This window comes from Lichenostomus cassidix, chromosome 10 (genome assembly GCF_008360975.1).
Source record: "Lichenostomus cassidix isolate B80296 chromosome 10, HeHo_3.0, whole genome shotgun sequence".
NCBI classification, from domain to species: domain Eukaryota; kingdom Metazoa; phylum Chordata; class Aves; order Passeriformes; family Meliphagidae; genus Lichenostomus; species Lichenostomus cassidix.
Genome location: NC_139491.1, coordinates 13822521 through 13838020, shown reverse-complemented (window position 1 = coordinate 13838020; position 15500 = coordinate 13822521). Strand labels below are relative to the sequence as shown.

General features: G+C 44.2%; 2 protein-coding genes across 2 annotated transcripts in view; one reads left to right on the top strand and one right to left on the bottom strand.

Moving 5' to 3' along the window:
• Positions 1-9361, bottom strand: part of MINDY2 (MINDY lysine 48 deubiquitinase 2) — a 30995-nt gene extending 21634 nt beyond the window's left edge. The window contains exons 1-3 of the mRNA XM_085070756.1: positions 8610-9361; positions 1628-1685; positions 355-419 (exon numbers count right to left, since the gene is read on the bottom strand). Of these exons, the coding sequence (XP_084926882.1) occupies positions 355-419; positions 1628-1685; positions 8610-9269 (783 nt within the window). The 5' untranslated portion in view covers positions 9270-9361. The remainder of the gene's footprint in view (positions 1-354; positions 420-1627; positions 1686-8609) is intronic.
• A 1426-nt stretch (positions 9362-10787) lies between these two features.
• ADAM10 (ADAM metallopeptidase domain 10) overlaps positions 10788-15500 on the top strand; it is a 42284-nt gene continuing 37571 nt past the window's right edge. Inside the window, exon 1 of the mRNA XM_085070755.1 lies at positions 10788-11095. Within this exon, the coding sequence (XP_084926881.1) occupies positions 11041-11095 (55 nt within the window). The 5' untranslated portion in view covers positions 10788-11040. The remainder of the gene's footprint in view (positions 11096-15500) is intronic.

Genomic DNA, 15500 nt, shown 5'->3' with positions numbered 1-15500 from the left:
CAGAACAGAGCACACCGAAGGACATGTAACAGAAGACTTCAAAGAGCAACCACCCTGTTATATACTTTTATTAGTACCTTTGTGTTACAGTTCCTCCATAAAACCCAAATTACTTCATTACATTCTCAACAGGGCAGAAACAAAAAAAAAAAGTCTTGTGTTAACAGATAATGAGTTTTTCTTCACTAATAGCAAATATATAAAAATAATATTCTACATCAAGCCCAGAAAAAAACAAACTACAAACAATGGTCTGTATGCTTCTGGTTTTTAACAACATGACAAACCCTAGTTGAGAAACCTAGTTTTAGTTTCCTCAGACATAAACAACTGTATTTTGGAGCAGTTCCTTACCTGCTCATAATTAAGTCGCTGAATTTCAGATATCTCTTTAGGTTTCGCATCCAGAATGTAGTCTCCTAAAAGAAAGCAAAAATGAGATTAAGTTTATTCCACACTCAAAGCTTCGAGATTTCTATGAATATTTCTGACTGAAGCTGACTGATAATAAATACAATGACTGAAGTTTTCTACCAAATTAATGAGATCACATTGTTTTATAACCTGAACATCATTATGGAGAAAATATGACTATAAAAAATGTAGTAAAATCATATTAAGAAATAAAATTCAAATGGCTAATAGTGTTACTAAAGCAGCATTTAATAATCTCTTGGGGTATCATACCAATCTCTTAATTATTCAAAAACTGACCTCCCTCTGTGCCTCAGCTTGAAAATACAAAAAGGTCAAACTCTTCACAGTAAGGTGTGCAATCCTGTACCCAACTTTAAAAGGCAACCACTTACCCTGATAGTGAGAATATTTTGCCATGTTTCATACACATATAATAATTCTATAAAACTTGTGCTGGGTTTTACTGGGGCACAGTTAGCTTTCTTCCCAGTGGCTGGTATGGGGCTGTGCTCTGGGTTTGTGCTGAACACAGGGCTGATGATACAGAGATGTTTTTGCTATTGCTGAGCAGGGCTCACACAGAGCCAGGGCCTCGCCTCCTTTTCACAGGGCCATGCTGGTGAGGGGGTATGGGAAGTTCAGAGCAGACAGAGCCAGGACAGGTGACCCCAACTGACCAGAGGGATGTTCCAGACCATCACACCCAGTATATAAAGTGGGGGGAAGAAGGAGGAAGAGGTAACACCCAACAAACTTGGGTGTTTGTCTTCCCAAGTCACAAATGAGCAGATGAGTGCCTGCAAATGAGACACCAATCACTGTGAGGACTACTGTAATTTTTCTTGTTATTTTAATTGAGTCATACTTCCAAGGATTAGCTACTGCAGACAATTAAAGACAGAGTTGACTTACTCCATTCTGTCAAGTATAACAAAACAACACTGTAAGAGACAGGAATAATTTTAAATGTTACAATGTGTTGGTGCACTAAGCCACGCCAACTACATCAACTAGACCAATCACTTTGGAATGCAGCACAGAAAACTTCTAAAAGCAGTTAAGAAAAAGCATGAGTAACTGAATACTGTAAGTAGTTTTCCTGGATCAAATAAAAAGCTGAATAAAATAGTAAATAAATAAAACAGTTCTATATTACTATGCAGTATAAAGTATAACATACAAGTGAAAATGATTTATTGTAATTACTAACCTAAGTACTCCATCAGCTGTTCAGCCGTTATGATTTCCATCATTGGTGGCAGTTTAATCTGTGAAAGTAAAAGTACATTCTCTTTAAAACACCAAAACACTACAGTTTAAAAAGCACCAACATGCTATTTCTATACAGAAGACTTCTGACTACATTTGCCTCACCAGTTCATAAGGCCATAGCATACTGGACCTCTACTAAACAACAGCTACAAGAAGAGATTAAAAAGGCATTTTGGTTTTTGGAGAAACCACAAGCACACAGCAATTTCTCCCACCTGCAGGTCTCTCTGCACAGTGTTCCCTTCTCCCACCAAAACATTTCTCCAGCATCCCCATCCACTTCACAGGAGCTCACACCATTTGCTGCAGTGGCTCAACTACAAGCACACAGTTTTTAATTTTCTCATCCTATTACTCTCCAACATCATACCACTGAAAGTCTACAAAGTCTGGCATTTATTATATTGTGAATTTTTTAACCAGGTTCCTCAATACTGATCACTGTTCTCCTTGACATATATAGAAAGGAATGATATGAGACCATTAACTAATGTCTGAAATTTAATAGGTTCTACCTACTTTTCTGGTTGTGGAGAAGAAGGAAGTAGAAAATCAGGAGATGTAAGAAGAATGTAAATAAAGCCTTTGATGCAGCACCCCACACTCAAAGATATGGTATAGCAACACACTACTCTGTTCACACTGTGATGGAGTTTTCAATATAAAAACTGAGCTATTTTAATAACATTGCAGAGAAAATGAGGTGTGATTGGGCTACATCTGTCTTATCAATTCTAATTATATTTGACCAAAGGTAAATGTGTTAAATATATGAATTCACAAGAAGTTTCATTAAATTTGGAAGAAAGAGACCCAAGTTAAAATGACTTTGGTATTTATACTCTAAGAATTATGTCCATACTTGGGTTAGAATTGGCATATGCCACACACTGATCAATCCAGAGATGGTGGGCATATAAAGAAGCTGATAGTACTGGGATCTGGAAGAGGAATTGAAGAAAAATCAGTCATGCATGCATAGGCATATGGTTTTTTGAAAATATTAAATGAGTGACAACTGATTGTAACTTACAGAACTTCGTATCCTCTTCCCAAAACTAATGCTCAATAGGTTAAATGCTTTCACACTCTTTGATCCTGTTAATAATATTCATACTGAGTATTCCCATAAATATTTTGAGTCATGTAAACAACAGGACTAGAGGTTCAAAAAGCTGCTTCTTAAACTCCCAGTTGGGATTGGCAGCATTCAAGTCTTAGCAAACACTGGCTGTGCACAGCCCTGAGCCAGGACTGGCTCATCACAGCTCCTAAAGCACAGAACAGCATCACCTCCACCAGCCCTGCCTCAAGTGCTGCTGGCACTACAAACAGCACAGATGTACCAGTATAATATGAAGGAAAATTACCATTGCTCCCTCAACTGTTAACTGGGCAACCGTGCTGATTCTTTCAGGGCTGAAGCTAGCTCTTTCTTATTATTTATTTAAACCTTTTGTATCAGCTCAGCCAGCATTGCTTGGGGGTTTCTGCTCTGCACCACATTTGGAACCTCTAAAAGCATGTCTACATGCAGCATGTCTACAAACAGCAACTCTAAAACAATTACACAGCTTACCTGTAGCCATTTGAGCTATATTCGAGCTCTATGTACAAACAGCACTACATTATTATTTATATTACTGGTTAACAATTGGAACTTTCCCTCATGACTGTAATGCTAACCATTTTTTTTTAACTGCAGAAAAAGCAAAGTGTTTTTACTCATATCTCCAGGATCTGTCAAAGCTGGATAATTTAACAAGCTAGATGTCAAAATTAACTGCTTGATTAAATGCTAAACAAAGTTAATTGGTTACTTCATGGCATAATATTAGGGCTGGCGTGTGTAGTGGGACCTTGTTCACACCTTTAAAGTGGGCTAAAGGGGATTCACCATGGTTCTAAGCACTTCTGAACAGAGCTGACTTAAGGATATAGAGAGAACATGACATTTCCCAGCTGTTCAAAGCTTCATTGCAAGCACTTAAGTGACAGGAAGTGTACACTGAAGAGGAAATGGGAGAGAAAAATACCATAAAACTTAAGGGAGTGTAAAAAGTCACAGAGAACCAATATCATTATCCAGGTAAATCAATAGAAGAAAACTATTTAAGCAACAGTGGTAAAAGCTGCTGTTGTCCATAATAATCTATTATTTTGAGGGACACAGTTTCTCAAAAGGCTTCAACATTTAGTTGCTAGATTTTACATTAATTCCACATTTTAGGAAAAATGCATTTCCTCAACTCCCACCCATTTCCTGTACCCCTCTTCTGCAGTTTCCTAGTCTTTTGCCCTGATGGCTCTTTCTAACTCTAGCTACATTTTACTTCCTATACTCAGGAGTAGGAAACTTAGTCCTTCTCACACAACTACAGCGTGACACACAGTTGAGACATATTTTAATTAAAAGACAAGAATGGTAAACAAATTTTCATATGGAACAGATTGTCTACTAAAACCTACGGAGTTTCTATGAATTAGAGTACCAACCCAAATCTACGTAATACTAATTTTCCACTGTGTTCTTCCACACTACAAAAGGGCTTAAAAAAAATTAAGTGATATAGTCATGCACAGAGGGTAACACTTCCGAAAATACTATGAATATAGAAAGGGTCCAAGAACATTTCTAATTGCTTATATAATAAGTCTTATATAAGACTTAGAGTCTCAAAACATGTTTATCTAAAACATGCAACTCCTCTGAACACAGTGTTCTAGAAAGGTAAGGGTAGGTTCAAGGTATAGGTAGGATTTTGACAAAAATCAATTAATATGCTTTACCAATAAGTGCCCCCAGCCTTGCAGGAACAGCTCCATGAAGCTGTCACACGACAGCCCGTGCTGCCACGCCATGTTCTCACTATCTCCCCCCAGCCAGGTTGTGTCCAGCCCTGGCAGAGGCTCTCTGGGGTGCACTGGGCACAGCTCCAGGTACCTCTCCACGGGCTCACCTCACCCCCAGGTGCCGCAGGAAGGGAGGCTGCCAAGGGCCTGCTGAGCGAGGGGCCAGCCGAGCAATCTGTGCCCACTGCGGCCATCCGGCGGGCAGCTCAGCACCAGGGCTCAGCCCAGCACGTGGGAAGGGCAGTGCCAGCCTCACACCGGGCAACCACTGCAGCCTCTGACACACGAACGGGACAGCAGCAGGAGTGTACTGTGCTAGCTCCTCTCAAAAAGGTCGTTTGCATGAAAACCTAAAACTAAACATTTCTAACCAGATTTTTTTACTCTGCTCTTCTCTGCACATCAGTTTGGATACATCTAAGCAAGAAGAGGGTTATATAACATTTACTTACATAATTGTTATGATACCTAAATAGGTAATTCATACAGTTCTATAAAGTTACCAAAATTTTAGAACTAGGTGTGTTGGGAACACAGCTCCTTCCATTTGTTGAGGGAACTATGACACAAAAAACTTTCAAAGACACTGTCAGATATGGTACTGGCATTGTTCTGCTACATAAGGACAAGATATTACATATGCATTCACTTCTCAAGACAATATTAGCATTATTTATATTTGAATTGCAGAATGTTTTCTCCTTGTTTATTTTATGTTTCAAAATCTCTCCTGGACATTTCAGGTATGTCATTTCTGTGCAACGTGTTAAGTATTACAGAGTTCTTCAGCTACAAGACATCATATCCTACCTAAGAAGCAAAGAACAGAATCACATGGCACCCTTATTAAGCTTTTAGCATCTGATAATTGCCACATCCCCTCCCCCGAAAATTACACTTAATGCAATGCCAGAAGTTATCAGAAAGTCTTGCATGAACTACACCGAACAAAGATCACAAAAAGTACTTAGAAAAGCCAACTTTGCATTGCTAAGCTTAACCACATGGTGAGCCACAGGCCTGAGCAAAAATGGAGCAATCTCTGGATTTAAACAAGCTGAAACACAGTGTGCTACGCTACTCCACATCAGAAGACACAACTCATGCTTGTACATACATTTAAAAACGTTTGTTTTAATCTCTACTTCTGCTTTCATTTCCATCTCACAAGTAAAAGTGGTTACCACACCGTTTTGCACAACAGCTGTTTTGCACAACTACCTTTCCAAGTTGATATCTCAGTGCTTTTATTTTGCTTCTTAGAAGGACATTTCTGTAACACTTCTGTAGCAGAACTCCTTGGCTTTCCCTCCTCTAGGCTAAACTGCAAGTTACACTTAGACAGGCAGACTGCAAAAACACTTCAAAAGAAAAGTAATTTTGTAATTTTAATATTTAAAATACAGTTTCTGCAATCTGCCACCTCAAAGTTTTATGTATCCTTTGCAAGTAGTGGATAAAAGAGAGGTGGCAGTTTTATCACAAGTTTAGTTCCAAAACCTGGCATTTTCAAAATGGAATTTGAACAGTCACAGTGGATGCTACTATTTCAGAATTTCCAAAACCCCAATTGCTAAACCAGTACTGCACTTAAATTGTCTGAGACCAGATCTATCCACAGGATGACCAGAACTCTCAACCTTGCCAGGACAGATGTCTGAGAAGCAAAGATGATACAGGACATAGAGCCCAAACCATAACTGTTTAGCTTCTTACTCCCTGTTATGCTACTTTCCCTCCTCACCTCCTCCTTATGCCATTTTTTCCCATTACATATAACTTCACCTAATATGTACTATGCTATTCTTACTCTACTTTTTCCTATTTTCATCACTTGGTCTGCCTTCTTGTTCTCAAATTATAATTACTTGACCCAGCCTAGTGTTCATCTTGGCTCAGGACGAGTGAGAAGGTGGATGTCCATCCTCAGCCTTCAGATGCAGCAAGCTACTGTCAGTGATGTACAGAGAGCTGCCACACCAACTACTGTCAACATGGTTCTTGACAATGAACTGGGGAAAAGAAAGGCTAATTTGGAGAGACACTAGTTAGGAAAATCATTTACAAGCAACTATGATATATGACCAACTAAAAGGAAAACCCTCAAGCCTATAAATAATAACTTGTGATGACAGTTTCACCAGTTTAGCTGCCTGTCTGCAACTCATGTAAATTCTGTGGAGGTTTTACATAGACAGAATTATAGAAAACTTCCTGTAATCTGAGCAATAAGAAACAGTAGGGCAGTCCCAAGGGGTATTTTGGTTTTTGCCTATTTGTAAAACTGAATATTACCTTAATTCTCACTAATGTAGTATTTGATCACAACAGAATGCCAGTTAAAATTCTGGACGGAGAGCAGCAGCAGAAGGAAGAATGCTAAGGAACAGAACCTCCAAAAACTTTAATTCAAACAACAGGACCGGTGCTGTTCCATTTACATCTTTCATTAAATCAAAGATTAAAAAGGAAAATCCTGTAACCAGCAGTTTCTTTTAAAATGCCACCACACAAAATGGTAAGGAATGGTAAGTTTTTCAAGTCCTCACTAGACATTAAAGAGGGAGCACAGAAAGCAAGCGTTCAATACTGAAGCCAATGACAACCTTCACACCCTCTTCAGGATGGCAGAACCTATGTAAGGCAGTACCTTAGTCACACACAACTTCCCTGTGCTGCTTTTACTGATGCTTAAATATCCACAGCACTGTACCCAGAGTTTTTTCCTGATGTCTGAGCTATTCTGCTCAGTAAAACATGTAGAAATTGTAACTCAGCCAAGAGCATTAATCTTCTGGAGTTACCCACAACAAATTTCTTCTCATAACACATTTCCACTTTGACCTTTTCCTAAGTCACCTGTTACACTGTAAACAAGCCCTTACTCTTCCAATACCAGATTTCTTCCCCTTGCTACTACAACATAAAAGCTATTCCTGTAAAGCTGTCCTATTCCAGGATGCCATTCTACCAGCTCTTCAGTCTTCCGGGGCTGAATTGCCAGCATTTCCTGAGACATGCCCCTCATCCTTGTTTTGCAAAGCACACAACCTTACAGCTTTTCTCCAACAGATACTCCTTTCACATAGACATATTAATAAATACATTATGCCTTGCATTTTAATTACTTAAAAGATTAGAGAAATTTTTTAAGGCTACAAGAAGTCCACATCCACAATGGTTACAGAGCACAAGAACTTCCAGCGTCTCAAAGCTGTTCCTGATCACTACCTGATTTACTAATTAATTTAAATACAATCTATACTGCCTAACTGTATGAATGTATCCCTATTACTCAGCCAGCTACCTATATAGATCTGTATTTTTTACAATTCTGCATTTTGTACAACTCTGCATACATTTTATTGTATGAAACTAACCTATTTTCCAAAAATATCACCTATGTTTTCAGGGCTACAGATAGTAATCTTTCCTTACTAGAAACCTGTACACATCTGCAAACTATATACTGTTCAGGTTAGTAAGCATCACCTAGATTCTTTTATTTCTGTTTTAAGAGAACAACAAAGTAAGTCTATATATGCCAGCAGCACCAAAGTAGTATATTGGTAACAGACTGCCAGGCAGTATTTATTTTCCAAGTTCTATATGTGAGACATGTGCTTAACAGCAGAAATAAGCCTGTGTATTTCTTGAAAGAATCACGGAACGGCTTGGGTTGAACGAGACCTGAAAGATGATCTGGTTCTAAGCGCCCTGCCATGGGCAGGGACACCTTTTCCTAGAGCACCTTGCGCAGAGCCCCATCCAACCTGTCCTCGGCCGCTGCCAGCGATGGGCACCCACAGCTTCCCCGGGCAACCTGTGCCACTGCCTCACACCCTCACGGGGAAGAATTTCTTCCTTACATCCGAACTTGCCCTCAGCTAGCTCAAAGGCATTCCCCCTGGTCCTATCGCCGCATGCCCTTGCCAGAAGCCCCTCTCCAGCGCTCTCGATGATGTCGCTGTCCTGATCAGCACAAAGTTCCCGCGGAGCGCGCTCGCCGCGCTGCCTCAGAGCCCCGAGCGCGGCGCCGCCCGCCCAGCCCGCCATGGCGCCCGTACCTTCCAGGCCAGGAGCAGCACGTTCATGATGGCCAGCAGCGGGCACGGGCCGTTCTCGTTCTGGGTGATGACGGGCGTGTTCTCCTCCTTCCAGCGCACCCACTTGATGTGATAGACCGACTGCCCCGGGAAGCGCTCCTTGGAAGCGGAGAGGAGCTGGGAGCCCGCCGCCGGCCTGTCCCCTTCGGGCTCCGGGGCCGGGCCCTCCGAGGAGGCTCCCGCCACCACCGCCTCGTCGGCGTCGCTGTTGAGCTCGGAGCTGCTCGGGCAGCAGGAGTGCAGGTTGGAGAAGGACTCCAGCGAGTCCAGGCTGCGGGACTCCTCCCCCGGCGGGCTGGGAGCGCCGCTGCTCCCGGACCCGGCTCCCGCGGGACCGCTCTCCGAGACGGGCGCCGCTCCGGGACTCTCCGGCACCGCCAGCCCCGCGCCCTCAGCCGCCGCATCGCCCTCCGGGGTCCGGGAAGGGGACGCGGTCTGAGGGGCCGCGGCGGGAGCGGGGGCCGGCGGAGGGGAAGGGCTGCGCCGCCCGCCGCCCTCCTCGGCCTCCCTGCAGCCGCCCTCGCCCGCCGCCGCCTCTCCCAGGCGGAGCCGGCTGGCAGCGCCCCCGCCGCCCGTCTGCAGCGAGCCCGGGGGCGGCGGGGGCTGCGCCAGGCTCTCCATGCCCGGCCCGGCCGCTCCGCTCTCTATTGGCACCGCAGCGGCTGCGCCTCCGCCCGCAGCGCCCGCGACGCCATCACAGCAGCGGCGCCGGCTCCGCCCCGCCGGGGACGTGCGGGCGGGGGAGGGCCTGGGTCACGGCGGGCCGGGCGGGGCGGGCCGGGCGGGGCGGGCCGGGCGGGGCGGGAGCGGCAGGGAAACAGGTGAGCCCGGCGCTCCCGAGGGCTCTCGGCGCTTTTGTTTGCGGGCTGTTAGACGGCCGTGCTATAAAAAATACGGCTGTGGCGGGTGGAATGGATAATTTGAACGATTGAATAGACTAACTGAAAGAGAGGAAATTTAGGTTACGTATTAGGAAGAAATTCTTGACCGTGCAGGTGGTGAGGCACTGGCCCAGGCTGCAGATGCTCAGTCCCTAGAAACGTTCAGGGCCAGGCTGGTTAAAGCCTTGAGCAACTTGAGATAGTGTGAGGTGTCCCTGTCCATGGCAGGGAGTTGCAACTAAATGATCCCTAAGGTCTATTCCAACGCCTTAACATCCTACGATTTTGTAAGAACTAATGTCGCTGTGTTATTCAGACTTTACCCCAGTGAACCCCTCTTCTCCCTACAGAAATCTTCAACTTTTAATCACAAATTTTAAATAGTCTTGGGATTATAAGGATTTATCCTCTCATTTTATTCTCAGCAGCTCTCTAATTTGAACCCTGTAAACACTTGCATCAGCTTCTGCAGCCTTACCTGAGGCACGTTCACTGTAATTTTACTTTCTATGTGCATTTCCGTAACACCTCTTCTCATCTGTAAGTGTTTGGAGGGAAGTTTTTTTTATTCTGACATGGCAATAGGAATGGAAAAGCACAAATACAAAGGGCTGAGAGTAAACTGAGAAACTTGTCACAAACCCTAATATAAAAAAGAAATGTTTGAGGTGGCACAATTGATGAAAGGATTAGTATATGGACAAACGAGAGAAAACATGTTGTTCAGATGTCTCACATTCATATTTCCACGGGAGGGATTTCCTGTACCCTTGAACTGTGAAGGTTGTTCAAGACATTCTCAAAACAACAAGTTCCTGTTCAGTGGGGACACTGCAACACCTCACTAAACGTAGAGCATCGGGAAAAGTCGGTGACCTAAAATAAAAACTCCGAAAGTAAGTAAATTAGTTTGTGCAAGGAAAAAAAAAATATCTGTCTGGTAAGGGGATGAAGGAAACCCGAGTAAAACTGTGAAAGCCAATTAGTTTTCTGCCAGGCAGCAGCGTGTGTCCGGCAGGGCTGAGGCCAGCAGCCCGTGCGGTTCGGTGCGCTCGCAGCTCGGTGCGCGGAACGCTGCCAGTGCCGCCGCGGGCGCGCCGGAAGCGGTGACAGGCCCCGCCCCGCGGGCCGCCCCGTGCTGCGGGCGTGCCATGGCCCCGCCCCTTCCGCCGGGCCCCGCCCCCTTGCGCGCGGGCGGGCGGGGCGCTCCGCGCGCTCTGGGCGTGTCCCGCGGCCCGGCCCCGCCCCCGGCGGCGTCTGGCGCGCGCGCGGGCGGGCGGAGGGAGCGGCGGCGCGCGGAGCGCAGGGAGAGGGGGCAGCGCCGCCGGGAGAGCCGCCGATCCCGGCCGAGCCCTTCCGATCCGCTGCCGTTCCGTGGGCGGGAACAGTCCTCCGGAGCGGCGGGGGACAAAGCGGAGGGAGGCGCCCGGCTCGCCCCTCCCCATCCCGGCGCCGGCTAGGGCGGATGTGCCGTGGGTAGGCGGCGGCGGCGGGGCCTGCGCCCGACGGAGATGGATCTGGCGGGGACGATAATCCTGCTGTGCTCCTGCGCGGCGGGCGCCGGAGGTGAGGAGCCGCCCGGCCTCGCGGGGCCCTGGTTCGGGGCCGTCTGCCTTCCTCTCTCCCTCTTTCTTCCCTCCCTCTCTCCCGTCCTCGGGGCCGGGGGCGGCGGGCCCCGCTCTCCGGGGCGCCCCGGCGCTAGGGCCGCGGTTGGGCCGCCGGCGGGGCTCCCCGTTCCGCCGCCGCTCCAGCCCGCCCGGGCCTCTCCCCCGTCGCCCGGGGCCGGCCTGGCGCCCCCTCGCCTCCTCCGAGACTTACCCCGCCGAGGACCGGCTCAGCCGCCCTCCCCTCCTGTCCCCGTCGGGCCCTTCTCCCTCAGCGCTCGGCTGTGTTTCCCCTCCCGGCTCCGCTGCTGTCCCTCGGGACTTCCCGTCCGCTCCCGGTGCCGCTTCCCGGCTCCCTTCCCTCGCCGCCGCTTCCCTGTCCCCGAAAGCAGGAAGCACGGGCAGGCGGAAAGTTCAGCTTAAGGAAGTAAAAGACGAGCCCGGGTTTTTCCCGAAGTGTGACCGTGACTTCCAGGAGGGTCTCCCCTCTCCCAGGCCGGGGGAAAACTCGACTGTGTTTATGGGGACGTGTAACTGTATCGGCTCCCGTTAGGAGTTGGTTCTCGGCTTCAGGAACTGGCAGTTTCTCCACTGCGTCTGGTAATGTTTAATTGGTCAAGTCGTGGCACGGAAAATAGTTTCGACTTTGTAACAGAATAGGCTTTGGAAAGGGTGGACTTGCGAGGCTGTTTCTAGAGAACTATGGGTGGAACAGCTGATAAAGACTTCCTCTATTTCATTTGGCACCTCTCCGACTTAGCTGGGCTCTGCCTCTGCGTGCATCAGTATGTAGGTTTATTAACAAAGAAGCCAGTGCTAGATGCTGGTCTTCTGCACATTCTCAGAAAGTAACATCAAAGTATGGGAAGCTTCAGTTTGTTGCACTTTTGGCTAAGCTGTGAGATAAAAAATCATGATCAGAAGCCATCCTGTTATTTATATGATTAGGAGTGGGATACACAAAAGAATTTAGGTTTGTCTTTGTAAATTCTTGTAAGCAATCGAGATATTTCAGACTTAATTTTTGGCATACTTTCAGGGCCTCTTTGTTTTCTGAACTAAATGGTGCTGGCACAGAACTAACTCAAAATAACTCATTAACCAGTTGTGAGGGTTGTTTCCACTGTTTATTCCAGGCAGGCAGTTGTGCCTTAAAAAAATCATAGTAAACATGTACAGTCCTTTGTATGTATAGTAGAAAATTCATGAAATGTATTTCAGAAATTCCTGTTGATTTTTTTCCTTGAGAGAAGAATGAGGGCACCTTCAGCATTTCTGGGAACTAGTAAGCACACCTCACTAGCAGGTAGCAAAAGTACATGTCTTTGGTGTGTAGCAGTGCAGGTAAATCTTTAAAGAAAGATTAATAATGCTGGATAGAAATCTAGTCATAATGCCAACACACATGTCAAAGTATCCAGTGAAACTATTTTGGTAAAAGTCTGAATGTAATTATGAAAGATTTGCTGTAATTCTATGTTAAATTAAAAATAGCCTTTTAAGTTTAGGAAGGTATACTTTACCTGTGTTCACATTTCTGGAGTTTCTTATATACTGTAAATGTTTATATTTATTGAAAGATAGAGTTCTTCATTTGCATATTTTTCCTTCTAGGCAGGCATTAATATCTGTGTGGAAAGGGCAAGTTCATGATTCTTAAAGTAGTTACTGTGAGAACAGTGCAAACTGGAAAGAACTGAAAAGAACCCAACAATTTACATTTCATTTATGTGCAGTGCATCTTGCGCTCATTAATTCTATACAGATCTTGAAGCTAAGTTATATTTATCTGTAAAGTTGACTAGTTTAAAGCCACATAGGTATTAAATAGTAATAATCCTGGAGATTTCATTAATCTGCACTATTAAAATAATTAGGGTTTTGTGTGTTGGGTCTAAGATTGGAATATTTTTACAGGATGCCACAGTTTGAACTCTTCCAGAACTGTGCAAGGCTTTGTGCCTATGTACTGTGCAGGCACTGTACATACTCTCTTGTAGTAGTCTTTAGATATAAAGGTATAGATTAATACAACCAACTGTAATGTTAGCTCACAGCTAAGTCTGAATCATAAAAAAAAAACTTTTAAAATACGGTGCAGAATAATTTGGATGGCTTATTTGAGAAGGTTTAGTGAAATATCTTTTGTTTGAAAAAAATATGTTCTGTTGTAGTTTATATTGGTATTAAAATTATGTGAGGAGAATGCAATCAAAAGCAATCAGCAGTGCTGCTGCACTGGTGAAGTGTACTGCAGTGTCTGTCTTGGGCTGCTGTACAGCTTTTGGTATGTTGTGTCTGTATGGTTAAAGCAGACATGTTATCCTAAGTTTGGCCTAATAGGCCCAGAAACATTCTTGATCAAGTTTTGGTATTAGATCACTTTTAGTGCTCTCTTTTTCTTTCTTCACTTCCACTGCATAAATATTATCTTCATAAAACCAGTGGTCCAGTGGGTCAGTTTGAATACAGTTGAAATAGTATAAGAAGGAAAACCACACCATTTATTTTGTTTTGTTTTTGCTAGTAATTGGGGAAAGCTAGAATTTAGCTTCTAGCATGTGGTGTCTACTTGAAATAAGATATATGTACCTTGACTTTTAAGAATTCTTTATTTTTAAAGTGAATCTCAGCATTTTCCCCAACCCCCCAGGAACTGCATGGCTTAAGGGATCTATTCTCTGACTGGTGCTGTTATGAATTTGATGTGTGTAATGTGGCTCTTAGTTTGGGCAATATTACTGCTATCTTTTTGTAGCATGCTTTGTTACACATGATAAAGATGCATGCAGGTATGTTAATCAGTACCTTGTTATCCATACATAATGATGTTCCTAGAGGAATGGAAATAACTTAATTTGACCTCTCCTTCTACCTAGGGGTCACTAAAATAAAGGGAGAAGGGGAATAGAAAACACAAAGGAGAACTATTGAGACCTCTGAAAAGCTTGGATTTAACAAAAGTGACCATGCTTTGCCTAGGCTGATCACATGCTGAATATCATTGCAAATCTATGATAAATAGTTTGTTTTCACTGGTACAACGTGGTCTTTTATGTCACTAGGGCTTCCAAGTTGTATCTTGGTGTCTTGTGCTGCTTGATACTGAACTAACTCTTTCCCAGTGAGCATGGGAGAAATTCTGTTTTTATCTGGACACATGGGGGAGTTGTGGGAAGGCATTTATGAGCTATCAGCATCTGAGTGATTTAGTTTGTGTTCTTACTATAAATTGAGAAGAGCAGTAGCCTTCATCAATATGGCAGCACTCAGCCTCCAGCATTTATTTGGAGTTTAAAATAAAAACATTATGAATTTTATATGATTGGATGAGACAGTGTCTAGCCAAGACAGCTGTCAGATGGTTGTTTCAGAAATGCCTATGGTAATTAAAAATAGATAAAATCAGGTGTTTAGGTAGCCACTTTGAAATACTGTTGCCCAAAAACATCAGCCTGCAGCTTGTTTATACTTTGAAAAGATCCCAAGGTTCAGTTTTGCAGTGTGGCAGAGCCACTGTACTGAGTTACTGCTGTCTGGTGGTCCTGCTCTGGCCGTGCACTCCCACCTCTCCTTCTGGCATCAGGAATCAATCCAAAGAAAAGAAATGAATCCATTCCTGCCAGATGTGTAACTAGAGTTGCTTTATTGAGCAAACCCAGGCCTGATGGGGAAGAAGAACTGGGACTTTCACAGGGTGGAGAGGAAGAGGGTCAATAAAAAGCAGACATCTGCTTACACTGGTATTGCTGTACTGTCTGACCGTGCCCTAAATGTGAGGCCTCAGTGAAGGGAAATGATCCTGACTTGACTTCTTGATTACATGTTTTTCTTTCACCAAAAACTCACTTGACCAGAAGAGAGAGAATATTTTTTCAGCAGAATTTAGTGCCAGTGCAAGGGAAGAATAGAAACAGAGCAGAGTAAGAGGGCAGCAGGGCCTTCCCTTCTGCTGGCAGTTATGAAACAACAGCCTGAATAAATTCTTCAGAGAAGTCCAAGTCAGGAGGTATATGGCAGGGTTTCTGGCTTGCTAAATCTGAATGCAATGTATATTCTTCAATGTCCTATGTAAAGGGAGCTTTTTTAAAGATAGATAAGCTCTATATTGAAAACAACTTGAGGCAAAAGTTGCTTTGATTATCTTAATTAAAATTATAATAATTCTCTACAAGATGTTTATCACATGCTGGCATTTTAAATCTGCAAATTACTGATGACGCTTGCAGTAATAAGACTTGTCTGGTGAGTTAGCTTGGCTTCTGAACAATTTCTGATACTCTATCAAGTCATATTTTGTGCTTTTTTCCCCCACTAACAAACTTGAGTTGTGTTTGAACTATTTCAATTTGTCATGCAAGTCTTAG